Raw genomic sequence first — 26674 nt, 5'->3', positions numbered from 1 at the left:
CTTTCTCTTGCCCCATATCCCAATTATGGTTTATACCGAGCACACTACAACTCTTGAAAAGTACATGAGCCTACCCCAAAAGGGTAAGGTGATTGCCGAATACATCTGGATTGACTCTCAAGGGGGTCTGAGATCTAAGGGTAAGACTCTGTCAAAAGCAGTGACAGATTTGTCGCAGTTGTCGGAGTGGAACTTCGATGGTTCTTCCACTGGTCAGGCCGTTGGTACCAATTCGGATGTTTACTTAAGACCTGTTGCCTATTATCCTGATCCTTTCAGAAAGGGGGACAACATCTTGGTCTTGTGTGAGTGTTGGAACAGTGATGGTACTCCAAACAAGTTCAATCACAGACATGAGTGCAACAAGTTGATGACTGCTCATTTTGATGAGAAGGTCTGGTTTGGCTTGGAACAAGAGTATACTCTGTTGGATCCTGATGATGGATACATCTATGGTTGGCCAAAGGGAGGATTCCCTGCTCCTCAGGGTCCTTATTACTGTGGTGTTGGTGCTGGTAAGGTGTTTGCCAGAGATGTCATTGAGGCACACTATAGAGCTTGTCTTTATGCTGGTGTCACCATTACCGGTATTAACGGAGAAGTGATGCCTGCTCAATGGGAGTTCCAGGTTGGTCCTTGTTTAGGTATCAAAATGGGAGATGAGTTATGGATGGCCAGATATCTTTTGGATAGAGTCGCCGAGGAGTTTGGTGTCAAGGTTACTCTTCATCCAAAGCCTTTGAAAGGAGACTGGAACGGTGCTGGTTGCCACACAAACGTTTCTACCGAGCTTATGAGACATCCTGGAGGAATGAAGTACATCAATGATGCCATTGACAAGTTGTCTAAGAGACACAGTGAGCACATTGCTTTGTATGGTACCGATAATGCTTTGAGATTGACTGGTAAGCACGAAACTGCTTCCATGGAGAATTTCTCTGCCGGTGTTGCCAACAGAGGTGCTTCTATCAGAATCCCAAGGTCTGTTCAGGCTACTGGCTACGGTTACTTTGAAGACAGAAGACCTGCTTCCAACATTGATCCTTATTTGGTTACTGGTATCATGGTTGAGACTGTTTGTGGTTCTATTCCTGATGCTGATATGTCCAAGGAGTTCAAGAGAGAGTCGCAGTAGCTTAGTTTTGTGTTTTTTTGTTTTACTTAGTTTATTTTAGTTTTGTTTCGGCATCGATTGCTGGTTGTTATTGAATATACTGTTTCTGCTAGTAACTGGGGCTTTGTCATATTGCTCTGCCACGTTGCTCTGCCAAATTACTTCGCCAAATTACTTCGCCACATTATTTTGCCACATATACCTCGCCACACTACTTAGGCTAAGGTCGTCCACTATAATCTCCACTACTTCTTCACCTTACCTCATTTTAACATATGGTCATGCTTTCGACATCTCAGCAGTTGCTCAATTTTGCTATATCAAAACGATATCTTTCACTAAATCCGGAGGAATTGGACGAACTCTACAAAACATGCTCACAGTATGTAAATGATTCAGGGCAGTTCGACGGATTGGACGTATTGGACCAGAATTCGCTCCTCTTGTTACTTTACCAGGTGTGTTTACTAACATGCCACGACATCGAGGCAAATGCAACGATGGAAAAGGTGACTGACTTGATCAATGATAACCAGCTAATCAACCAGCAGTCTGAATGGCTGATCTACTGGCGTAGTGTGTGGCTGGAGACACAGGCTGGTAAATCGGGCCAACTGGACGTAGTTTTTGAGTACATAAATAACTCGATGCATAAATTCATCAAGGATTTGAACAGGAAGGTTGGCACCACCTTGGGAGCTGCTGGGGACCCGGGTAAACTACGATCGGACGACGATTTGTACGTGCTAAAGAAACGTAAGGCATCGATGTTCCAGTCAGATCCCCAGAAGTACGTTGTCAAGCTATTGGAATTGATTGATTTACGTCCGTTGGATTATGAGACTTGGTGTGAGTTGGCAGACGTTTATCTGGCCAATGGCGAGCTTGAGAAGTGTCATTACTGCTACTTAGAGGTTCTATTAGGCTTACCTTCTGCTTATAATATCTGGGCTAGAATGGGTGAGGTGACCTTGTTAATGGCCAAGTCTGTGAACGGTAAGGCGTCTACAAAGTACCTTAAAAATTGTGTTCGGTACTTCTCTCGATCTGTAGAACTATGTGAATTGTTTAGTCGAGGATGGTGCGGATTATACGTGACATTATCCCGCTTATCAGACAAAGGAGGCGATTATACGACCTTGAAACAGTTGACGAATGACAAATTGAACCACATCGTCAATGCAAAGTTGGCTAACCACACAGAAATCGCAAACATTGAATGGATCTTGCATAATTATTAATGCTACTTACATTATAACGCAACACACTGATTGGTTAACTCCTGTTTTTCTTTTTCCTTTCGGCTGGCCACTGAATCTGTTCGGTACTGTAGGTCCCCAAATACTTGGAATTAGGTGATCTTGCGTCTTTTCCATGTAATCGATGATCATAAGTGATGAATTACTTGCCTTGATTCGATCCAGCTTAAGATCTTCTTTGAGCTTCTCGTTATATCGGTTCAATCTCTCTAGTTTCATCATCTTCATTCGATTCGATCTTACTAGTTCGATAAGTCTAAATCTAAGCGACTCATCAGGATTGGTTCGTTCCTTTACTTCCATATCATGCAATAAATCTCGTATACTGCTAATTATGTAGGTGATATGTTGCTTCTGTTTTACTTTACCTCTATATTTATATCCCTTCCACTCACATGTTTCATATCCTCTATCTGAAACATCAACCGGGGGATCCGCTTAGACCTAATTCGGTATTTATGTACATAAAATGGTTTATGCAAATATCGTCATATCCATTTCTTGTATTATTATTTCGTATCATTATATTTACATTTTACTCTCAGTAAAAGAGCTGTTGTCCTGGGTCTTGGCTGTGCCTTCCATTCTGACTTTGGTCCTGGCCTTGACCCTGACTTTGGTAGAAATTAGTCGCTGGTCCACTCAACGTAAGCTTTTCAAACTGTGGCCCTAGCATCATACCATAATCAAACTGCGATGATGTAGTGGATTTCAATGTGTTCTGTCCATCTAAATCTTCATATCTCAAACCCAGGATTCCACTATTATTAATATTATTATTATGGTTCTGGTTGCTGTTGCTGTTGCCATTGCTGTTGCCATTGCTGTTACCATTGCTGTTGCTGTGGCTGTAGCTGTGGCTGTTGTTGTCATTCATTCCAAATCCAAGCATCGGCTGTGAAGTTAACGATGGAGAAAATCGTGAATGATGATGATTACCGATCGAAAGGGAAGGCTCTAACACCCCCGGTTCTGCTGTTCCGAGTAGAGTATTTGTGGAGCTGGATCTCGAACGTGACTTCTTTCTGCGTCCTGTAGACACTGACGACAGAGTTCTCGACCGGGAGCCCACCTTGAAACCAACCTCCTCGCATAGTCTCTTATGTTGATGACTACCTAAAAGGTTGTGATCCTGTAGAACCGCCCTGACACGTTGGATCAGCCTAGCTTTAAGGTCAACTTCAAGCGTAGGAATAGATAGAGCTTTATATATAAAAGTAGGTCCGTTTGATGATGAGTCTATAAGGATTCTCACCAAGTAGGCAGGCTCGCTCGAGCTGATGCTGCTACCGTTTATTGGCAGAATATCATCACCAAAAATCTTCTTCAAAAGAATGTTACGAGCAGCGAGATTCGTTCTGCAATTCAGAACTTTCAACACGCTTAGGTGACCTAACTTTGAGCAACAAACTTTGCAGAGACGGCTGTTGTTTGCCGCGGAAATGCCATTTGCAGAGTCGTCCAAATTCAATCCCAATTCACGGGCTTCTGCAGACATCGAATCGCTTGCAGCACAGTCAGCTGCATCGTCTTCGTACAGTGTCTTGGCAAGCAAATAATGTCTGTCCGAGACCACTGTGCATGTATCCAAAAACCATGTAATAAGAAGACTACCATTGGGATCCGCCATGAGATCCCAGCACCATGTTAGAACGCACACAGATACTAAAACGATGGCCTCTTGTGAAATTGACTCGCTTTCAATGCAAGTTCTGATGGCACGAGCACCAAACCGGTTTCTGGCGATCTCCATGAATGTAGCTAATATTGCTTCCACAATGAAATCGTTGCAAGGCCCACCAAACTTCAGTACTCCATGAACAACATAGTTTGCATATTGGTCATTGAATAACTGTGTGCAATATTTATACAAGGATTTCGAAATCAGCCATTTCTCTCTGTCAGAGGTCACCGTATTGATCATCTTCTGTGCAGCCCATGTACCATTCTTGTGAGAACCCATTTGGGCCAGATATGGCGCAAGATGCTTCACTATGATGTCTCTAACTGGTACACCGCAAATCTCCAGAAGCTTCTGGACTATCGTGTTGCCTAAATAGTCCGAGGCTAGCTCGGGCAATTCGTCATACATGGCCAATGCAAGTTCTTCCACGGCGAGTTTCGAAAGTTGGTTTGAATTCAATTGCTTCCGGATTTCCCGAAGCCTTGGAGTGTCAAATTTCCGCACCACTAGAGGTTCTGGCAGCTTTCCAAGTCCGTAATCACGCACCGTATTGTATCTCAAAGCTCTGCGAACTAAGATAGACAACTGTTCCTGCTGTGAATCCGAAAGAGACGTATTCGTAAACTGAAGAGCGCTACATATTCGCTTGAATCTATCGAACTCCTCGTTGAGGTTTGTATCCCGTGTCTGCGGGTCTGGCGAAGCATGGATAGATGCCTGAGGAGGTGCAGCGGATGCCGAATTGGAAGGTGATGCCGATGCTGTTAGTATGGTAGATGCAGTACTCACAGGAGCCGATTTTGGGGCCTCTAGCGAAACCGGAACCAAAGCCGGAACTGAAGCCGCAACGGCAACCGGAGCCTGCTTCTGTATCATCGGGCACTTTCCACCATTCACGTAGATAATTTTAGCAAATGCAACAACGCAACTTAACCCAGGAACCAACTCCTGGTAGTTCATCTTAGCACGACAACGAACTGCACTGTCAATATCCTGGAACTCAACAGCAACCACTAAATCGCTTGAATCGGTACATGCCACGACTCTAACAGATACAATAATACCAAACTGAATCATCATGCGATAAAAATTGGCCGCATTGGTGAGGTTATGATCTCTTGGTACGTTGATAATAAGCAAAGTACTTGTAGGGCCTAAAGAAGGGTTAGTGTGAGTTGATGTGATTGAAATATCTGATTCAGGAAGATTATCCTGAAGCAAAGGTCCTCTATTAACTGAAATATGAGGTTCACTAGCCTCTGAAAATGACTGAGCACGCCGCTGCAGACCAATACCAGATGCTGGTAGTTGCAAGGGAGCAGGAAACTTGGTCTGGAAGCCACTGAAAAGAGGTTGGAAGGGAGGTCTTAGTTCTTGTTGCTGTTGCTGAGGTAGCTGTTCGCTCTGAGGATACTCTTCTCTGATGGTAGAACAATGGTTGAGGAACTGACGATCCGCAGGTTTCAATATAGCATTATTAGCAGAATATGAGCGAGTTCTGTTGGAATTAAAGAGACCCGAGGAAGCCGATGAAATCGATGGAGCCAGAGTAGCCGACGATACGGAGGCATTAGTAGACGCAAGGGGTTCATCCAAATCGAGGGTATTAATGGCAGGTCTCTGCGGAGGTTGCAGTTGTTGCTGCTGAGCAAAGAATGCCGGAGAATTATGTGCAGAAGATGTTTGAGTTCCATCGTTTGACCAAATAGAACTTTGAATGGATGTGGAACGAAGCCTGGATGCGCTAGAATTGGAACCCAAGAGGAATGAAGAAGAAGAAACGGATGATTCATTGATGGCAGAATTTGTAATAGCAGGACCCACCGATAAACGTGATGGTAACGTTCCGGATCGGTGCCTAGTTCGAAGACCAAGATTCGAGGCTGAGTTTCCAGTGAGAGAATTCAACAAGAAGTCAGAAGAAGAGGCAAGCTGAGATTGTGGCTGAGAGATTTGTTGAGCGTTGGCCCTAGAAAGAATTGCCTGGAGCTCCGGCAGAAAAGGAGGTGTGGAGAAAGTAGGGTTTGAGACCAAACCAAACGCATTTGCCGGTACATTTGCCGGAACGTTTGCCGGAACATTTGCTGGGACAGTGGCTGGAACAGTGGCTAAGGGAGTGGCCGGTAAAGTAGTAGAAGGGAAAGGGACACTGTTCGGAGTGACTGGAATACTGGTGAATGGAGTCACGGAAGGACTAGCAAAAGGATGAGCTGCTGAGCCACTGCTTGAAGTAGGGGAGATTCGGTTTGTCCCTGAAGACATTGGGAAATAGGCAAAGGAAGTTAATTGGATGCTAGCAATGGTTTTTAGATGACTGTATCAAAAGCGAGAAGAAAAATGGGCAGTATTAATTGAAAGAAAGGAGAGAAGAGGATAACCACAAGAGCCAAACAGAGATGAAAGCGTTGGATTGAAAAAATCATAAGCTCTGAGCGAGCGAAGCGAGGAAACGAGGGATTGGGGGGTAGGTGCCACGGGGAGCTTGGGTTGCCACGGGGAACTTGGGGGTCGCCACGGGATATTAGCAACTGCTGATTTCAACGGGAATCGGCCACGGGGTAGTAGCTGAGGTAGCCACTGAGAGCCATTAAGGTAGCCACGGGTATTAGCCGTTCTGGCTGCTGCTGCTTAGAACCTACAACCTACAACCTACAACCTACAGCTGTTCCCCCTTGTCCCTTGGTAACCGTGCTTACGAATTTCTCGAGGAAACCGTGGAACTATTTACCGCTAGCTCCCATCCGCGGTAGCCGAGGTCGTTAAGCCCCTCGTGTTTAAAGTTGCCGCCCGGTATTTTCCGGCGTTGCTTCAACACGCCGGTAACCATAAGGAATCTCCTTTTCATCATACCCCCTCCTATTTGCATATTCTTCGCTTTTTATCATTCCGCATTCCAACGCTTCCTCTCCATCTGCTACTGCAACTGCTGTTATGAAGCTTCAATTCATCAAATCCTCTGTACTTCCTGAGGATTACTAATTCTCTGGATAATCATCGGCATTAATAATACTGTCCCATACGTGTCAAAAGCCGTGATTGATATGCGCACTACTTTATTCCTAATGAGGAAATCTGGAAAGTCGCATGAAATACGATGATCTTTCGTAACTTAGGGAAAGCCTTACCTCGTACAAAATGGGGTCAACATAATTCGTCTCAGCCTGTTGCTATCTGAGAAAATTCGAACGAGATAGATAGAAAAAGTGGGTAACAAGTGCCAACTTTGGTGGACCCAACTATTTCCATTTTGAAGTTATATCATGTATATTTGATCACGTGATATGGTACTTCCGATATTTTATTAAGACTTCAGTATTTTTCCAGTAATTTCGTTTCATCTAAGCTTGGTTATGTACTTACAAAAAGGGTTATATTCTAAGTGCTCTGGAGTATGCTTAAAATGAAGTCTTCGTAAAGTTAGTGTTATGTTTAAACTACTGATATTGTATCACGTGATCGTATATCAGAAGATCCTGTTGTAACATATCATCAAAGTGGATCTTGCAATGACTTTACAGAGGTCCTATTAATTCAAATGTATGCTAAATATCAAAAATAGTGGTTTCCAGTCTATTGATGGTTTTAAATATAAAGTAGCAGTACACCTATATTTGTTTATTAATGAAATCCCTTAGCCCATAATGAATGTGATGATGTTCTTGTGCAGTAACTTGATTATTGCCAAAGAAGGTTTCCTACTTTTTGATCATAATACTTCAATGTTCTCAGTTGTTGTAACGAGATTATGGTATACGTATTCATAGAATTGGATAGGAAGTATTTTTTGAGACCAAAAAAAGCTCTGTCATGCAAATTAAGTAAATTCTTAAAAGTCGGAAAGTACGGCAATCCTCTTGCTTAAACCACTCTCTTATAATTGTCCTCGGAGAATCGATTGAAAGGTCAAATTCTGATAGCATGGATCTGTTCATGTTGAGAGAAGCGAGATCGATTTGTTATTTTGACTGCAATATGCGCATCCTTACACCTCTGACTTATCGGCCTTAATCTCCTGGCTATTCTGCGCGTGTATAAAGATGCGACACGCATGTGCGGAAGCCTCAAGTTAAAATGAGATGATTTCCCGCAATCTCGTATCAAGTTTTCCGATAGCTGTCATTTTTTCTCTTGTTATTCGGCAATGTCTTTGCTTCTACGTATATCCAAAGTCACCAGACTACCAGTTGGATCCATATCTGCTGCTGGTTCAGTCAGATTCTCGTCTTCAGAGTCTTCGTCTTCTCCCTCATCATTGCCCTCCTCTTCAAAACCCCCTGACTCTAACAATGAGTCAAGCAGCGGCGAATCATCTATGCTGAGATCCGTCGCACATTCAGAATCTCAAGTTCCGCCACTGTCTCCTCCTCAGTTTTCCGACATTCATTTTGCCGCAACTCCCAGAAAAAACTACTTAAGTTCTATCCCAAGGGTGCCTAACACGGCCAACATAGATAAGAATGATCTCTATTTGGACATGCTGTTCAGTAGCTACAGACCCCTTCTTCAGCCTATCAAAGAAAATCATACACGTTCGCCTTTATCGTCATTGAGTCGAACTAATCGAGGTGTCGTAAATGATATCACTGTTGGGTCTTCTCGCTCACCTTCTGCCTACACGCCATTTTCAAATTACCCGCGGACATTTGAATTATCAAAGTCATCCATAAGGTCATCCACCAGGTTTTCTGCCAGATCATCTTCAGGGGCTGATTCACGCACTGACAGCAATTATGCCAGGAAATCAACGTCGATACTGAACGACTTGAAGGAATATAAACAAATTAAGAAGGATAACAAGATAAAGAATTACAGTCCATACTTTAGCAACATCCGCAAATTCACCCCCGTCTATACGGTATTCACAAATACCGCTCTCAACACCGAGCAACACGACTTGGAACTCTTCAATCTTCCGATAAGTGTGGTTGAAAATTTGCGACCTTTCCAGGTGATGAACAGGCCGGGGCAAGAGCTTTTCCGCGACGACATGATTTATACCCGTCGTCTTCAATTGGAAGAGAGGCAGCTAAAACAGGTCAAGGAGAATAAACTCAGATACAAAGAAGATATGAAGTTGGCTAAGAAGGGGCTGAAGAGGATGCAGATTAATGCTGAGGAGTTTTTTGGATTTAAATAGTTGAATGAACAGGATGTAATATTAGTACGGCGGATAAATCTCGCTTTCGGAGAAAGGTGTGCCTTCGCTAAATTAATAATTTATGCAGGGATTTGTTTCGCGCAGCTGCCGAAATTTCGTTTCATCGATCGCAGCTAATATGATTCGCGTAAAAGTCAACTAATCTCCCGCAGCTAATACCTCGATTATATGGCTCTGTCACTGTAATTATGTTCACACGACCCGACGATGCCCACCCTCAATCCATACTGGGACGTCAACCACAACCGCTGGTTTCTTCCATAGGGCAGACCCAGGGTTTACCCAAGCCTCCCCAGAACCAGCAATTCCCTGCGGCCTCCCAATATCCGCAGCTTCAAAGTCAACAACCTCAGTCATATCTTCCGAACAGTCAAACGTCGCATTATTTCAACTCTTTTCAGAACGCACCCAAGTTTACCACTTCTTCATTTTCTTCGTCGTATACTTCTCATACGACGTCGCCGTCGAACTTTGTGCCTTATTCCAACAGTCCATCGGCAAATCCGCCGTCGGCAATCCCGCCGTCAGAAAACCCATCGGTTCCCTACTTGCATCGCAACTCTTCAGGCTCATATGGCGGAAATGGCAGTGGAGTATTTGATGATTCCCGCTCTGGGTCATTTGACGACGCGGAAATTATGCAGCCGCCAAGGAGAAGCCTTCTCACCTCTAAGCTCCAGCAACAGAGTTCCCTACAGCAGTTCTCGCCTTTTCACCATACTCCTAGTCGCATAAGCTCCTCTTACACTGGTCCAAGCATGGGTGCGAATTCCTTCACCGGTACTTTTCAGACGTCCCGCATGTCCGAAGCATCGCAGGCATCGCAGGCATCGCAAATGTCGGATAACTCGCAGCAGTCGGTAATTGGGTTTCCACCCCACCCTACTCCTGCTATGGCCACCACAAATTTGTCTAAGGATATGGCCTTCTCCACCAACTCATCATCCAGCACATTATACCAAGATTCACAGCAACAGCAACAACAACAGCCACAACAGCCGCAGCTATTACCGCCGTTTCCTCAAGTTGACCAGTTCCTGCAATTTCCTCAGCATCCCCACTTTATTTCCAGCTCTGCTCCGGTCAACACATCGGTTGACTTTTCCGACAGCCGTCGACAGCAATTGCCGCAACAATTGCCGCCGCTGCAGACGCAGAAACTACTACAGCAACCGCCCCCACCATCTCAGGAACACTTCAATGTGGCGGAACATCCTGTGCAAGATCTTCTACTAATGCTATCGGCACTTCTCCAGAAGATCGTGGAGGCAAATGACCTTCTACATACGGAACATTACGATGAGGCTTTGCAGGATACCCGTCAAAGGAACGAGAACAGCATGGAGCAGAACCGATTCAAAGCCAATGTCCTTTCGTTCCATGGACGGAACATTCCCGCCATCTCGCTTTATGCCTATTTGACTAGAATACTGAAGTATTGTCCAGTGACAAACGACGTATTTTTAAGCTTGTTAGTGTATTTTGATAGAATCGCCAAACGCGCGAATAATGGAGAGTTTTCCGGTTTTGCGGGAAAGTCTGGCGGATTGTCGAGCGAGTCATCTTATGAGTCTCGTGATCCGGACCGTGGTCAGGTCTTTGTCATCGACAGCTACAACATCCATCGGTTGATAATTTCAGGGATCACGGTAGCATCAAAGTTCTTTAGCGATGTGTTCTACAAGAATTCCCGATATGCAAAAGTAGGAGGTCTCCCGTTGGAGGAGTTGAACCATTTAGAGATCCAATTTCTTATGCTTCTCGATTTCAAGCTCATGATCCAAGTGGAAGAGATGAACCGCTACGGAGATCTGTTGTTGAAGTTTTGGAAAAGGGAGCAAGCCAAGCAAGCCAAGCAAGCTCAATGAGTTATATATGTCGCTAATATTTATGTACAAGTAATATCATATGAGTTATGTGGTGTAGGATTAAGCAGCTGCGGGTAACTAACTCCTCCAGTTATCCTCGGTTCTCGTTCTCTCCTCTCACTACTTTTCCCGTCAAAGGCTGTTGTGACTCTAACTGCTCCTTGAGCTTCTTTTGCGCCTCAAAGTCCTCTAAATTGGCCTTCTGCTTTCCGTTCATTCGCTTGCTGACTCTTTCTTGATCTTTGATAGGACCCACTTTGAGGGCCTGCGCGAAGGGGTTAGTATGTTAAGCATATCTAGTGATGATAACGTGTACTTACATCTCTTTCAAATTCCGATAAATAGTAAACACCTACACATGTGGCTACACAGAGGCACATAGTAGCTCCTAATGTAATTCTAGAAGCTCTAGACATGGTTGATGAACACAAAGATACAGATTGAGAAGCGATGAGAAATTGCGCAAGATGCATACGCCAGAAGAGATGCGCTCAGGACCAGCGCGAAATTCGCAGTGAAAAAGTCCCGCAGAGGATAAGCAGCGATTCCCAATTTGGAAACCAATTATTTAAGGGATTTCTTGTCGATACGGCGCTTAGTATCAATTAACAGACTTTATTCTTAACTATGGACAACTTTCTGAAAGATTGCGAATCGATTATTAGTGAATTAGAATCAGATGATGGATCTAGTTATACAGGAGCCAATTTTGACGATTATGATCATATCTATCGGTTTCCCAAGCACCAAACTCAAGAAAATGTGGATAGGAAGCGACTAGGTTTTGAAACAATAAGAAGCTTTACAAGTATTTTCAAAAGGAAGAATAGATCGAAGGGGCGGACTTTGGCTGAGATCGATATAAATAGATTTGATTCACCGAATTCTCAGGATACCAAACCGACTCTTTCCAGTTCCAAACCCAATGATAATAGTCAAGGAAACTCTTCTAATATATCACCACTCTCGAATTTTGGATCAAAGCCTACATCGCCAGTGAAGTTCGATCTCTCTGAATATCATTGGGACCCATTTGGTGTAGCACGTGCAATGTACTTCACAGATCTGTTGACAGATCTTTATAGACTGCACTCATCCCGAAATCAAAGTTTCTATCTGTTTGTCAACAGCCATCCAAGTATATGGATTCAGCTCGATAATTTATGGTCACGAATTAGAACGAACCCCGGGGATTTCAATCCTACCTTCTTGAATGCAAGCATCGTTGCATTAAATCAATCGTGCCATAACTTAGTAGACTCTAATACACTATTTAAATGCTATATACAGCATTTGACTGAAGAAAATCCCGACAAATTGTTGCAATTACATAGTCTCAGTGAAGAATCACATATTCCCAATTGGGATAATACCAAAAGTGAGAAGAAACTTTTCAGGGAATTGAAGGTCGAACAGGAAACGATTGGAGCAGCAGATAAGGAGATATTAAATCAAAATCCAGGAAAATCATGGCTCTGGAGTTTGCTTTTTGGATCTAAAGCTAGTTTTGATCGGGGTTTAAGAAAAAAAGATGAGCACTACTACAAACCGTACAGATCATGTGATCGAATCGATTATATTCCATACGAAATGGAATGAAAAAGAAGATAAAAAAGTACTAGCCATAAGCATAAATTTAACGGTAGGCATGAATTCAAACAAAGCATAGATTAATCGATTCAATCATAAACATAGCTCAACTGTAAGCATATCTTCAACTATGAATGTATACAACTGTTGGACAATTTTTATCTTTCATGCACCGCCACACACCAGCCACGTATACTGGCTGAAAATTTCTACGTTTTTTCTTGATTTTTCACTTCTCCTATTCGATCAGTGACACTTCTCCAGCCATCAACTTGATTTTCGTTCTGTATTTCGATCTTCCGAGCATCAGAAACGAATAGCGTCTGAATCTTGAACCGCTGTTTCTAGTGCCAGTTTTGTTTTGGAAGTCCAATCAGCTTTATATCAAGACATAATCAAGATTCCATCTAGACGCTTAAAACAGAAGCAGAATAAGGCCAAGAGGGCCGGATCTACGAGGTCTGTTCAGGAAGGAATTTCCGTTTCTCATGAAATAAGTAATCATAAGGATCAGTGGTTAAATGAGGGTAATTCTGAAGCCGAGTACGAAGACGGTGACGGTGATGGTGACGGTGACGGTGAGAATGAAGTCGATTATCAAGAGGATGACGATTATGACGACGATGACGACGATGACGACGATGACGACGATGACGACGATGAAGACTATAATTATGAGGAGGACGAAGAAGAAGTTGAAGAATATTCGTTCGATTTCGATCTCAAATCGAGCCTCAGATTCAACCCGTTGAAGCTTCACCGGGCTATGTTCAGATATTTGAGGATATTTAGACCGAATGATGACGTAGCAGAAAAGCAGGACAGGCTTTGGAAGCTCTTTTCGACCATAGCTGCTCTCTCGGATCCTTATACCCAACCTGCAGATACCGGTGATATGAACGAAATGATTATATCTTTGGATCTAGTATCGGATCTTGTTTTGGCATTATGTTATCCGAGGTACTTGAACGATCCAGAGGTTGAACTTCCTAACTTTGCCATGGCTTACGACTTGGCCACAATTGCTGAACGATCATTAACTGTTCTTCATGCTGATAATACATCTCAGCTCATGCTTATTAATAACGATGCTGATCATTGGGCGCAGAATGTGCATTTATGGGTCCCGGACCATACATTATCAGGAATCGTCAATATGGCATCTGATTTTCACCACTTGAAGTTGGTCTATTCCCTCTGTGTCGTCTGTATGATGGTCATTTACAAGCTTTATAGATCGTCCGATATTGTCTGTCTTAACCCATTCCTTTCTTTCTTTTTACAGGTATGGAAAGACCAAACAAGGATTATTCTCCTAGGGATCGAGATAGACAGAAGAGACGAACAGGCCGGATTTCCGGGTTATCCAGTAATAATACGACCCGTTATTAAAGGTTCTTCTGCCTTAAGGTCTGCAATCTCTATGATACTCAACGACGATTTCGAAAAGAGAACCCACGACTTTAAGCATGAGTCTCTTATACATTTTATGAATCCTTGGGGAAGAAGAATGGGTAACGGATCGCTCACGGCAGATATGAGAGTCTTGGTGGCTGGTATACTTGCTCTAGGAAGTGATCTTCAGGATGTGGCGCTTTTGGTATTTAATTTAGAGCCGGAAGATCGCTATGATGAAGATATCAAGTACATGTTTGAACTGGAATTGGAAGATGATCCTGATGACGAGTATCAGGCTCATCATAAGAACATGTTTTGTCCTCCTCATGGTGTCAAACCACCACGTCATTCTGCAGATGAAGACATGAGGGATAATGATATGTATATAGAGGGAGATGTTTATGACTTGCATCCTGATTGTCATTGCGTGTTTGAGGAGGATGACGATGGGGAAGACGAAGATGACGCGGAAGATGAAGAGGAAGGGCAGCAAGAGGAAGGGCAGCAAGAGGAAGAGCCAAACGACCATAGAAACGCAGATACTGATACATCAGCTGCACGTTTAACTCTCCCTAAAGATACCGCATCGCTTTTCAACAAACTGAACGATATGCCGATGGCAGTAAGATCATCTTCATCCAAAGACTTCATGTTTGATGATGAAGGAAGAGATTGGAGGGATATTCCTCGTGGAGATAACAGTAAATTGACCATTGAGTTTGTGAAACTGCTCAAAAAGTCTCAGAAAGATTCGAGTATCTTTATTACTCCCATGGAGAACCTCCTCGGACAACTCCAGAAGATGATGGAAGGAACTCTGGTAACAACACAGTGCGAAAAGATAGTTAGAAGCATAGCATGGGTGGTGCAATACGAATATGAAGCATCGCAAATGACCAAAAATGATAAGAAAAGCAAAAAGGATGACCCGACAATCAACACAGATATCATATACAAGTTCCTTTCCAAAGGCAACAACTTCCACAAAATGATCAGGTACAACCCGTCTTCATCGTTTTGCATCGTTGACGAACTGCTTATGGTAGAGGGATACAGACGGGTTCTTGTGTGGTTTTTGACCCATTTGGAACCCAATCAATGGATCATCAACTATTTTCATGAGCTTCTGATAGGAAATAGAGGAAACCCCGAACATATTGAAGATCCTAAGTCTACTCGGTTTGCATTCAGTCGTCAAGGTGCCATAGTTTTATCTGAAGTAGAACAGTCCATGCTGTTACACGAGTTTTTCTCAAACTCGCTTGTCTATCTTTCCAGAAGTGCCGCAAGGGAAGATACAGAAGACAGATCGAATGCCCAAAGGTTGATGAAGGTAATTTGTCTCATGTTAAAGTCATTGGATCAAAAGAAGGTTCTTCCTGTGAACAGTTCAGAATACAGACTCGAGATTCAGACACTTCTAGTACAGTGGGTTGGCGTCGGGATGGTTCCCGAAGCACGTGAACTTTTCTTCAAATCGCAAAAGTTTGATGCCAAAGAGGACAAGTTGATGAATGTAGAAAGACAGGTGATGAGACGCAAAGTACAATTGGAGACAGAACTTGCAGAGATCGATTTATACGACTTGTTTGCCAGTCATTTCGAAAGAGACAGTGCAGAGCTTTTGGTCAGCGTTATGCACTTAGGTACGTTCTATCCTGAGAAGAAAAACGCTGTTCTCTCTTTCTTCTCAGACCTGAATCGTGTTGAGAAGGTGTTCAAATCAGACGCTTCCTTAATGAGGGTGTGTGACTTCTTCTTTTCAATGTTGAACGTGGCTATTCGTGTACAAAATATGGATATGATAATTAAACTCTTCAACGATGTGAGGTTGGTGGATACTAGCAAAAATTCCGTCGTTGATGGAATTAGAATGTTTTTAACGGTTCCCGAGAGCCAGAAACGCATTTCGGAAGACCTGGAAATTGACAAGCACGACCACATTGATGGTGATCCAGTTGATGACTACGATATATAAACAGGTAAACGCAAAACGCAAAAGCAAACGCAAACGCAAACGCAATATACATAACATGACCTCTCTATATAGCTTTCTTCTCTTCCCATACACTGTCATCCAAAAAGTACAACCAACTGAAGCTGTTCCATGATGTCACTATACCGAAGGCACAGTAGACGCTATATGTCATCAAACTGGCAAAGCCTAACTTCTGTAATGAAGGGAAATTGCGTGATTCAATGTCAATCATCTGAATAATGGCACACATAGGTATTAGAAGGAAAACGTAGATTATGTTGAGCCTATCAAGAGCAACCACGCGCCTTGTCCGAGTGGTAGAGAAATGACACACTTCATTGAAACTTGTTTGGAAGACAACAACCCAAACGAATGTGATCAGAGCTTTGAAAAGCCATTCTGCTGAACCAAAAAGAAGAGGGAAAAGAGACACATAACTGGCTGCTGTCAAGGTTTGAAATGAAGGAAGAAGCTTTCTATCCTGAACAACACAAAAAGTAAATGGAATGATCATAAGAAGTGCAGCTTTCTCATGAACGTGCCAACCAAACAAAAATGAAGTCCACGCACAATAAGTGACTGCTCCCAAGAATCGCTGATAAGTTGGATTAATGAAGAGCTGAATCATGGAGAGCATTTCATAGAAAAGGGTTAAGAAGAAGGTATGTTTCGGTTGGATTTCAGGTAGAAAGAGAAATTCCACATCACCCACAATTCCCCTGGTGAGTGAATTGGCATTGGAATAGTCTATTGGATAACTCTTCTTTAGAAAAAGGCAGAGAAACTTTTCAACGCCAGGAATTCGTTTTGCCAATTGGATTAAAACTCTATCTATGAAGGAGTATAGAGCCCAGAAATTAGGAGCCCAATAAGCATGAGTGAGTCCTCTAGAAAAGGGGAATAGGCGCTTAAGAAGCTGTGGCATAGAGCCATAGTAGATGAAGGGGCCAAGTGCCACGGCAAAAACAGCTATAACAACAGCTCCTAGCTGGAACAAATGAGACCAGATGACAGTATCAAATAGAAACAACTTGAGATTTGCCAAAATGCCATCTTTTGTAGAAAACCTTCTATGCTTGATGCAGTAGACAGATAGAAGATAGACAAAGAAAGCTGGTGCCATATACAGAAAAATATGCTTGAAGCAGAGTAAAACTGCAAACCAGAAAGCACAAGAGACGTAATTTCCTAGTTTAGCATTAACCAAAGAGAGAACAAGAAAGGAGAAGAGAAATCCATTATACTGGAAATGGATATGATCAATGATGAAGAATCCTGGAGAAAGAGAGATGGAGCAAGCAATGACAAAGTTACGTTTCTTCTCTTTTAAAGAAGAGGAAGTGTCTATCAGCCATTGTAGAGCTAGAAATAGAAGTATTTCACTTGCAATGACGGTAGATCTCTGGAAAATGACGGTCAAATAACCGTACTCTCCATCTTGAGCCGTCAATTTGATACAGCCATCAGCAGCAACAAGGGGAGGAACAAGCCGCGAGAGAAACCACTCAAAATAGGCAAAGAAAGGAGGATAATCAAGAGTCCATTGAGACGTGTTCTCGAAATACCAGTCTTTTAAAGGTAGTAGCTTTGTAATTGATAGCCAATTTCTATGAACGTCAAAATCTGTGGAGTGATATGTGGGAAAAAGAAGAATCTTAAGGAGAGTCGAAGCTACCCAAATGTTCCATAGAGAGAAATTGTATGGAGAGGAGTCTGCATGACCATGTGGCTTTTGAATTGATTCCATACTCAGAAAGTAGCGGAGTACAAGAAGAAACAAGTGTTGATAAGAACAAGAGATGACTTTTTTCTTCGTACAGATCATTGCGTCGTTTGAGATGCGTCGATCGATCCTATGATTTTATGCGGCTAATCGAATGAAGACGCATGAAGATGCATGAGGAGGCACGAACCCGCATGAGAATTTATCGCGATCAGGGCGCAATCACCTTATTTTCTGCATCCACGGCTGAACTAAACAATAAAAGCAGCGCTAACTACTGTCGGGGGCAGCTCGGTGGATATCAGTACCGGTCATCCGAGACATATCCAGAACTCTCTACACCCACATTAATATCGTGATGCAAGTGGTAGGCCTGGTAGCAGTATTGATGGCACTTCTAGTGTTTCCTGGTCCCTGGTGTCCCCTGGTGTTTCCTGGTCCCTGGTGTCCCCTGGTGTTTCCTGGTCCCTGGTCCCTGGTGTCCCCTGGTGATTTCTAGTCCCTGGTGTCCCCTGGTGCTTCCTGATGTGGTGTTCCCTGGTCCCTAGTGTTCCCTGATAGGGATGCCCCTTTAGCCTCCCGATGTTCTCCCACGTTCCCCGCGCCCCCCTTCCGTATTGTTGAGCCGCTTTTACTATGGCCGATTTCTCGCTTCCCTTTGTCCTCCTTGTTCACTTTTCTGTGTATGACATAACCGGTAGACTTTCCGTATCCTTTACTCTTTATCCCTTCTTCTTTCTCTTACCTTCTTACGTTCGTCAATGCCTTTTGTTCACTCTTCCCGTAAGAAGCGTGCGGGCTTTGGCAAGGGTTTGACCGTTGATGGTTTAGGTTCCATTGATGGCATCTCGGGTGCCAATGCCACTGCAGGCGCTAGTGCTCATTCTGGTCGCAGTGCCGGCGCAGGCACTGGCTCTACCAAAGGTACCTTGGAAATCGCCGAATCTCCATTCTCCGACAACCCCGGTGAATCCCGTGGTTTCCGTGGTTCCGTGGACTCCGAGGAAGATATACCCCTCTCCTTGTCTTTCATGAGGAGACCTTCTCGATCCGATTCTATGGACTTAGATAAGAGTATAGAGAGAATTATGAAGCAGAATACCCTGTATAATTCTAGGTTGGCCAAATTCGAGAATCGACAATCAAAAGGTCCCTCAGTTGTTCATGGTGAAAGTCCTATTAGTCCTGTTAGCCCTGTTAGTCCTGTTAGCCCTATTAGTCCTACCAGTTCACCTGGTAGTTCCACCGCTGAGGCTCTTGACGAGGCAGCATACCCACATTTGCACTCTTTGATACGCAGGAAATCCGGTGAATTGGTCAAATCGTCTCTTAAATTGCAATCCTTGGGCTCTTCTCGTTCTCTTCCAGCTACTCCTACCTTTAAACAGGTTCATTTTGGTGTTAATATCGATGTTAAATTTTTCAAGGAGAAAGATAAACCAACCAGTATCAGTGCAGGTAACTCTCCTTGCACCTCAGACGATGAGGGTGATTCTAGCGACTCCGGTAGATCCAGTGGATCCAGTGGATCTGGAAACAGCGATTATGACAGCGACATAGATTCAGGTTCTTCACGACGTTCAAACGACTATTATGCCAATTTTCATACCCTCTTTATGTCTTCACGCGATTACGTAGAGAAATCAAGTTTACGTAACTTGAACCGATTTAGAAAGCTTATCTCCGGTTGGGATCTCGATCTTTCCTTGTTTCCAAAGGTTTACTACAGTGACGAGATTGATCGGGAAGTGCCTGTTTTTCTTGAATCTCTGCATTTGAATTCCGATAAGACCTGCATTCTTGGTCAAGTGGCAGTCAAGAATATCAGTTATTCTAAAAAAGTTACTGCAAGGTATACATTTGATGATTGGACTACGGTGATCAATATAGATGCTACCTTCACACCTAATATGCCTCGTATTCTTAAGCGGGCCTGTTACGATAGATTTGTTTTCCAAATAAGTGTACCCCTGATGCTGTCTCAGTTTCTTGGGTCGCACAAATACTCGTCAGACCTAATCCCTACATTTTCCTGCTGTCTGCGATACATCTCAGGTGGACAGGAGTATTGGGACAATAATTTCAACCACAACTACCAGATTCGCTTTGTTCCATACCATAAAAGGACGCATGGACATGGCAAATCTGCTGCTGTTCCTCCTCCAAGGGTTGCGCCATTGGATGTACCACTAAGAAGAACTTTATCTGCGGATAATCTGAAGAAATCCCGGAAATTTGAGACACTTAAAGGTACTTCATCTCCACGTATGTTAGGTGTACGGGCTTCGCCTCGGCCAACTCAGATAGTCTCGCCATCGCCCGAATTTGCTGGCAACTTTGCATATACTACAGGAGGTTCCTCGTCGATTGATTCACCGGGAACCCCTGCAGTCCTAAGAGATTTACGGGAAACTGCCACTGGTATTAGAGGCAACTTCAACAGTCTTTCACCGCGTTCTATGGTTTCTTTAGAGAAGGAGGATCCATTCACTAGTTTTAGTTTGGATAATATGAAGGTGGGCCGGGAAGTAAAACCTTCGCCAAACGTTACAACGAATTCAGAGGATATGGTATCCTCTGCAGACCACCAACAGTCGGGAAATTCCGAAAGGGATGCAAAACTGTCACGACGAGCAGCATCAAATAAGGAGAATTCGTCTAGTTCATCTCCTACCAACGAGCCCTCCAAACCAGATATTGACTCGGACTCCTACAAAGCGATGCTTAAGAAATATTGCTTCTTCAAGAGTCCAAGCACGGTTTCCTCGTTCTTGGAACACGACCAAGATGAGAATGGATTTTATTAATGGTCCGCCGATCTACAAGCATTCACAAGTAAAGTAATTTATTAATATACAGTGATTGATGGTCCGATGTCCGATCTATAGTTTCATCTTCTTTGATTCGGGTTCCTCTTGTATTTTTATTTCTATTTCATCAGTCTCACTGACGCCGACCTGATCGTATCTACTCTTTAAGCCCTTCATCTTCCTGGTCTGAAGTCCACTCAAGTCCTGTTTACCAACATGAACCTTGGCCACCTTATCACCAAGCATATCAGTTTGAACGTTCTTCTTCTCCTTTGGTTGTAACTGCTTAGGAACCGTGAGTGCTTCTTTTTCCACTTCAGCAGAAGCAGATTCATGACGACCAATCTTGAAGTCTAATCTTGGTCCTGTCTCTTCCAATTCAACACGAGGAAGTTTTGGCTCTGGAGAATGATAAGTCTTCAACTTATACACTCTAAAATGCACTAGAGGAAGCTTGGAAATGGCTTGATTCTGATCATCTTCTTCGATTGCAGAAATAGAAATAATCCATTGAAGTCCTGCAACATCGACATACTTATTGACTTCTCCACGAAACATATCCAAAAATAACGACTTGACCTGTTTCATCACCGGATTAGTATCAAAGATGGATCCTTGGAAAGCAAACATCGGCTTCAAACCGAGTTGGAATGTCACTTTTTTGAACGCATCGAAAAGTTTGTAATTTGAAAGAACTTGAAGTTCAATCATATCGTAAACGGCATAGTTAAATGTCCTTATGAAAGTTAAACTGTTAGGACGCTTCTTATTATTGGTGGATAATACCACTATGGAAGAATCGTTCTTCTCACTGAGAAACTCAATACTAGAAGAATCTTCAAAAGGTAATATCTGGTTCTTTTTCTGGAACCTTTTGCAATATGGCTTCTTTAATGCTGCCAAGTCAACTGTGATATCATGTAATGCTTTATTGGCATTCTGTCCCGGAATGAAAAGAGCAGACTTAACGTTTTCCACTATTTTAGGCTGCTTCTTGTCCATTGCCCTTTTCGACCGGGCACTTTTGGGTTTCACTGTTCTAATCATCCTTTTTTCTATGAACAACAATAGATGATAGATAGATCATTTAATAACTTTCTTTCTTTTCAATTTTCCTATCTTTAAATTTTTTTTAAATATTTTTTTTTGAGTGAAAAATTTTTCAGTCACGTGATGAATCATTTTCAAAAGCTATTTATCTACCGAGTAGAAGTGATCCATCCCTATTTGTAGGGCGTATTTGTAGAAGAAAGTCGTTACTCTCTGTGGCAGATGAATTGTGCATCTAATGTCGATATCTACTCGCCAGCTCTTCAGGCTCATTCCCTCCATTTCATTTTCCTTCTCGCTATGTACGCATCCTTACACCAGTAAATATTGATGATCAATGTTTAGGGTTGAAGTCTTACTTACTTATCTAGTTCTTTGTTCGCTACTCATTACATCTGTGTATCAACGAGCCAACTACTATGCCAGAACTCAAGTTTAATGCCAGTAGGTTCAATATTGAAGCCAATCAATCCAATCGACCCAATCGACCCAATCAAGCCAATAGAGCCAATCAAGCGGATGAAAACGAACCTTCCTCATATGAGACTACTTCCAAGGGACTCATGAATACTCAATTCTACCATGTCTATCAACGAGCCAACAGATATCCTCCTTTAGACACTCACTCTGGAGAGAAGATTCTATTTTGTGACTCTTATCCGTTGATTAATGCCTCTATCCTCATTAGTAACAGACATATCTATGTGTATTCGGCCAATAATGACGACTTCAGCTCCTATACGCTCAAATTCGAATATACAAAGAATGAATTTGGAATTCTACCGCAGGTTCAGCTTATCACCAACTTGGCAACTCCTTCTCAACCGGATTTGATTATTGTTGATTGTATCACAGGTATCGTCAGATATATTGAAGCTCTAAAATTGATTCCTTCTCTAAGTATTCTACAGAATGAACATACCTTACAATTAAAGCTTTCCCGAGGAGAACTCTTTACTTTGACTGAATATAATGAAGATGTCGGACTTGTGTTGGCTACCAACTATAGAAAGGTGATCTGTGTATCTCTAAAGGATCAATTTGGAAGAATTCAGTTAAGTCAAGACGAGATCATTCCTTCTCAGGTTTCCTTTAAGTTTCTAAGGATGTTATCTTACAATATAGAGACCTATGATGATAGTAACAAGATTATGGCCCTTCGATTTGAACACAAAAGCTCTCTTTTGACTCGATTGTTTGTTCTAGAAGAGCAAGGAACAGTTCATCTAGTTGATTTTGTTAAGGGAACTGGTCATCACATTTCTGCGAAGACTAATTTAACTGAATTGATGCTTCCACAGGTTTCTGATCCTAAGGCTTTACTCTCTTTGAAGCTTAAAGATGTCGGATCTCTTGGTAACGACAAATTCTTGGTTCTTATATCCCAGAATGATGGTTCAATGAGTCTTGTTGTTGTTAAATTTGATTCAGATCTTATTGTTGAGTCTCAATATCATCTTAAAAGCGTCCAATCGACTGATGTCTATCCCAGGTTATATATTCTCTTTGATTCTAAGGTGTCCTTCATTCTCGTTGACCATCGTCTGATCTTCTCAGATACTGCTGATCTATCCGATACCTCTACTTGGGAGGACTTTGTTTCTTTGAACCCTGAGGTGGAAATTTATGGTGCTTCTTCCTTACCTGAGGGTGGTGAAAACAGGTCTATGTGTATAATGACAAGCGATGGAGTTATTCACATTGATGTTTTGGCTCCAGGTGAAAGAAAGACCGCCCAACAGTTTCTAAAGAATCGTATTGAAGAATATCTGCAGTTTGAAAGTGCAGAATTGTCTGTTAACTTTGATATGGCTCAATCTTCGTATGATATTCGTCAGAATGAGATTGAAGGTGCCATTTTGGATATTTCTGATGAGATTCTCACCAATAAGTCGTCCCTTCTACAATCGTATCTTGTTATTTCGGATAATTTGAAGCGGAGATTTGAGCTTATGAAGAAATTGGCTCAGTATATTTCTGAGAACTTTATCGTTGCTGATAGTTATAAGATGGTGGTGGTCAACAATACCGAGAGGCTAGGATTGGCCTCTTATTTCTATGATTTCCTTGCCGAAAATGACGATCTGACTACGTCTGTTGATTCTCTTTTACAATCTGACAAATACAGAAGCTCTATGAATCTATTCTTTTCACAGGATGCCAGTAGAATCGTTGACCTTCTTCAAGACTTTATTTCTACAACTTTTTTGGAGCAAATAGGTAACGAAGCATCGCTTTCTAAGTTGGCAACTGTCCTTAACGAGCTGTTGAATGCTGCATACATTGCTCCGGAAAGGGATGTGAAGGGAGAACTTCTTAATATTCAATACGACATCAACGTTAAAGCCAAGCCGATTTTTTTTGATCACATCAGATTCTTAAAAGATATTAACGGAATGATTCGAAAGCTTGCGTTGAGTTATGCCTCGCAGTTGGATAATGATATAGACACCGAGATCAAGACTGCTGTTAGTAAAGCTATTTTAGGCTTGTCTCCATTTTTGTATTACAGCTGTAATGATTTGTTGCAGTATGCTGAGTGTCAGGGGGACGATCAAACTACTGCTAAGCACAACCTTGAAGAATTTTACAATGCCAACAGAAAACACTGGATCGACATATTTATTCTTCTCAGAAAGCAGAATGAAATCATCAAGTTTGTCGAAGGATTCGACGATCTTCAAAGTCTAAGTGAGCTACTTGAGAGTGAAAGAGAAGCTGTTGAAACCATATCTTCTCAGAACGCTTTGGACCCCATTGAAATTGAAAACATGAGCGCTGCCGTCGAGCATAAGTTTGATGTGTGTTTCCAGAAGTATCAATACAGCTTTGCCGAGAAGTTATTTGCATTATATGTTCATTCTAATAAGGTGGATCTTCTTCTCACTCGTTTTTTCAAGTATTCAGACTACTTGAGTCAGTTTCTCAATGGTGATTTGTCCCACTATAAGTTCTCCTGGATACTTTCTATTCAAAATGATAATTTTGATGAAGCATCTAGCAAATTACTCAAGTATACAGATAATTCTGACCAGGAGAACATTGAGAACAAGAAACTACAGCTTAACATTGCAAAGCTTTCTCTTATAGCGGAAAATCAAGTCAATCCAGACCAATTATGTGACATAGAGTCTCAGTTAGATGTTTTGAGTCTACAGGAGAAATATGAAGATGTCCTTCTATCTAGATTTCACTCCCTAGATCAAGATTCTGCTACTACTCTATTGAAGGAATCCCGTTACTTGTCTTCGAATTTGAGTTTATTGACAAGGAAAGTTTTCCATCTAATAGTGGATAAACTGGGCCATAAGATTCAACTGTCATTGTCCGAACTCACTGACTTTCTCACTTTGGAAGACTTTTCCGTTGTTAACTGTGATCCGTTTGATGACATATTTAAGTTATTGTCCAATATTTTGCACGTGACCAAGTCCCATTCAACTGTCCTAATTGGGAAAACGTTTTCGGAGAGGCAGATTCAGATTCTCTTGGCTCTTGCTTTTAAGAGGTTGATTCTCACTGATGATTGGACAGCCCTTAAACAGGGTAAAGACCTCGAACAGAGCAAATTTTTAAAGGTCTTGGCCAACTTGTCATCCTACAATATCGGTCTTCCAAAGTCTATCGATCAGTTGTACATTTCGAAGGATGACCTCAAATGTTTAGGTCTCGATCGAACCTTGTTTAGCGACTACTTTAAAGAGAACGATCTACTTGAACATCTAGATGAGCAGGTAAATTTGATGAAATGGCTCAGTCTGCACTAATCTTTATACATAAATGAATGTAACACTTTATTATAACGTTCCATTATTGTCCATATCTCAATATAAAATCCTTACAGCATGGCTTATATCGCCTCAATGGCAAGCCTTAGAGACCTAGAAAATGAAAGCAAAGAAGATGTGGTATTATATTTCCACCGGTAAAAACCATAGTCTGCCTACACATCACATATGTGCGATGTATTGCGATATATGTGCAACACATATGTTAGATACACGGTCGCGTGATTCTGATCACGCATCAAATGCTGTAGTGCTGACTCATTGAATCGAGTCACGTGATTATCATTACTTAGTTGTTTCAAGAAGTAACTTACTTCTTGTGCGTATCTAGTGTAGATACTATTTGTCTGATCTCAAGTTGGTACCGATGTACGGTGTTCCTGGATTGAAAGAATTATATTCTGATCCAAGTAATATACACGATTCAGATGTAAAAACGTATTGTAAGTATGTCACTAGTACGTCACCAAAAATATATATAATATAATATAATATTATATTGGTTTGTAATAATGAAAGATAAATGAATGAGTAGTTTTGTCTAAGTATCATCATTTCGTTTTGCCTTCAAGCTAGCATCTTTAATCCTCTTGATCCCTTTTTTGGCCAGATAAAGTAATCTATGTTACTCCTCTAGTCACAGGTGTTGGGATGTACTAGTTTATACGATTTCAACACTACACATTTTAGTTTTGAATCTACGATGAGCGGTAGTAGTGCCTTCGCTAACTAAATAGTGGAACAATCTTTTTAGTATCTAGTGTAAATTAGTGAGGAACTAGTTTTCTGAATCAGCCTTTCGACTCAACTAATGTACCTGAGCCAGATATGAAAAAGTATGTCACCATCACTTGTTCAATATCAGATAGATAAACAAATATAAAAATCAACATTAAGGGTAACATTTAGTGTTGCAGCAGAAATTCGAATTATTTATCGGGCAGAAATAGGCACTAATCTTGAGAATGTTATGCATGGATTTGAGAATCTCTACGCTGCCGCCCACCTCAGCTTTTTACCTTGTAAGCATAAAAATATTTGGTTCTATGAACGATCATCGAGATCCTGTTCTACTTTAAAAAGTCACTTTTTAGAAATGCATGTGATCTTCGGTCTCCGCATACAACATATCATCTGGCAGAACAAAGACAGTCTTTGCAGATTAATGTATAACGAGCAACACGGAATGTAAAACTCGCCTTATAATAAATGACCATAAACTGCGTGGAAAATCAGGAATAAATTTGTCGAAAG

The 26674-nt window shown here is 42.0% G+C and overlaps 10 protein-coding genes across 10 annotated transcripts; 7 read left to right on the top strand and 3 right to left on the bottom strand.

Moving 5' to 3' along the window:
- Window positions 1–25: 25 nt before the first annotated feature.
- GLN1 (glutamate--ammonia ligase) lies at window positions 26–1135 on the top strand (the record flags this gene model as incomplete). The annotated part of the gene is made up of 1 exon (XM_038922685.1): window positions 26–1135. One exon carries the CDS (start codon window positions 26–28, stop codon window positions 1133–1135), a length of 1110 nt encoding a protein of 369 aa, XP_038778613.1.
- A 254-nt stretch (window positions 1136–1389) lies between these two features.
- On the top strand, window positions 1390–2355 carry FOA43_002387 (uncharacterized protein; the record flags this gene model as incomplete). Its single annotated transcript, XM_038922684.1, has 1 exon — window positions 1390–2355. One exon carries the CDS (start codon window positions 1390–1392, stop codon window positions 2353–2355), a length of 966 nt encoding a protein of 321 aa, XP_038778612.1.
- A 559-nt stretch (window positions 2356–2914) lies between these two features.
- FOA43_002386 (uncharacterized protein) lies at window positions 2915–6319 on the bottom strand (the record flags this gene model as incomplete). Its single annotated transcript, XM_038922683.1, has 3 exons — window positions 2915–3134; window positions 3205–3227; window positions 3629–6319. The coding sequence occupies 3 exons, from the start codon at window positions 6317–6319 to the stop codon at window positions 2915–2917; spliced, it is 2934 nt and encodes a 977-aa protein (XP_038778611.1).
- A 2024-nt stretch (window positions 6320–8343) lies between these two features.
- FOA43_002385 (uncharacterized protein) lies at window positions 8344–9194 on the top strand (the record flags this gene model as incomplete). The annotated part of the gene is made up of 2 exons (XM_038922682.1): window positions 8344–8347; window positions 8761–9194. 2 exons carry the CDS (start codon window positions 8344–8346, stop codon window positions 9192–9194), a joined length of 438 nt encoding a protein of 145 aa, XP_038778610.1.
- Window positions 9195–9973: 779 nt separating this feature from the next.
- FOA43_002384 (uncharacterized protein) lies at window positions 9974–11083 on the top strand (the record flags this gene model as incomplete). The annotated part of the gene is made up of 1 exon (XM_038922681.1): window positions 9974–11083. The coding sequence occupies one exon, from the start codon at window positions 9974–9976 to the stop codon at window positions 11081–11083; it is 1110 nt and encodes a 369-aa protein (XP_038778609.1).
- A 627-nt stretch (window positions 11084–11710) lies between these two features.
- FOA43_002383 (uncharacterized protein) lies at window positions 11711–16049 on the top strand (the record flags this gene model as incomplete). Its single annotated transcript, XM_038922680.1, has 2 exons — window positions 11711–12563; window positions 13063–16049. 2 exons carry the CDS (start codon window positions 11711–11713, stop codon window positions 16047–16049), a joined length of 3840 nt encoding a protein of 1279 aa, XP_038778608.1.
- A 64-nt stretch (window positions 16050–16113) lies between these two features.
- On the bottom strand, window positions 16114–17796 carry FOA43_002382 (uncharacterized protein; the record flags this gene model as incomplete). The annotated part of the gene is made up of 1 exon (XM_038922679.1): window positions 16114–17796. The coding sequence occupies one exon, from the start codon at window positions 17794–17796 to the stop codon at window positions 16114–16116; it is 1683 nt and encodes a 560-aa protein (XP_038778607.1).
- Window positions 17797–18533: 737 nt separating this feature from the next.
- Window positions 18534–20579, top strand: FOA43_002381 (uncharacterized protein; the record flags this gene model as incomplete). The annotated part of the gene is made up of 1 exon (XM_038922678.1): window positions 18534–20579. One exon carries the CDS (start codon window positions 18534–18536, stop codon window positions 20577–20579), a length of 2046 nt encoding a protein of 681 aa, XP_038778606.1.
- Window positions 20580–20654: 75 nt separating this feature from the next.
- Window positions 20655–21629, bottom strand: RPF2 (rRNA-binding ribosome biosynthesis protein rpf2; the record flags this gene model as incomplete). The annotated part of the gene is made up of 1 exon (XM_038922677.1): window positions 20655–21629. The coding sequence occupies one exon, from the start codon at window positions 21627–21629 to the stop codon at window positions 20655–20657; it is 975 nt and encodes a 324-aa protein (XP_038778605.1).
- A 422-nt stretch (window positions 21630–22051) lies between these two features.
- FOA43_002379 (uncharacterized protein) lies at window positions 22052–25399 on the top strand (the record flags this gene model as incomplete). The annotated part of the gene is made up of 1 exon (XM_038922676.1): window positions 22052–25399. One exon carries the CDS (start codon window positions 22052–22054, stop codon window positions 25397–25399), a length of 3348 nt encoding a protein of 1115 aa, XP_038778604.1.
- Window positions 25400–26674: the final 1275 nt, after the last annotated feature.

Source organism: Brettanomyces nanus, chromosome 2 (genome assembly GCF_011074865.1).
Source record: "Brettanomyces nanus chromosome 2, complete sequence".
Lineage (NCBI taxonomy): Eukaryota > Fungi > Ascomycota > Pichiomycetes > Pichiales > Pichiaceae > Brettanomyces > Brettanomyces nanus.
Note: the sequence above shows the minus strand (reverse complement) of the source record. Positions and strands in the feature narration are given on the sequence as shown.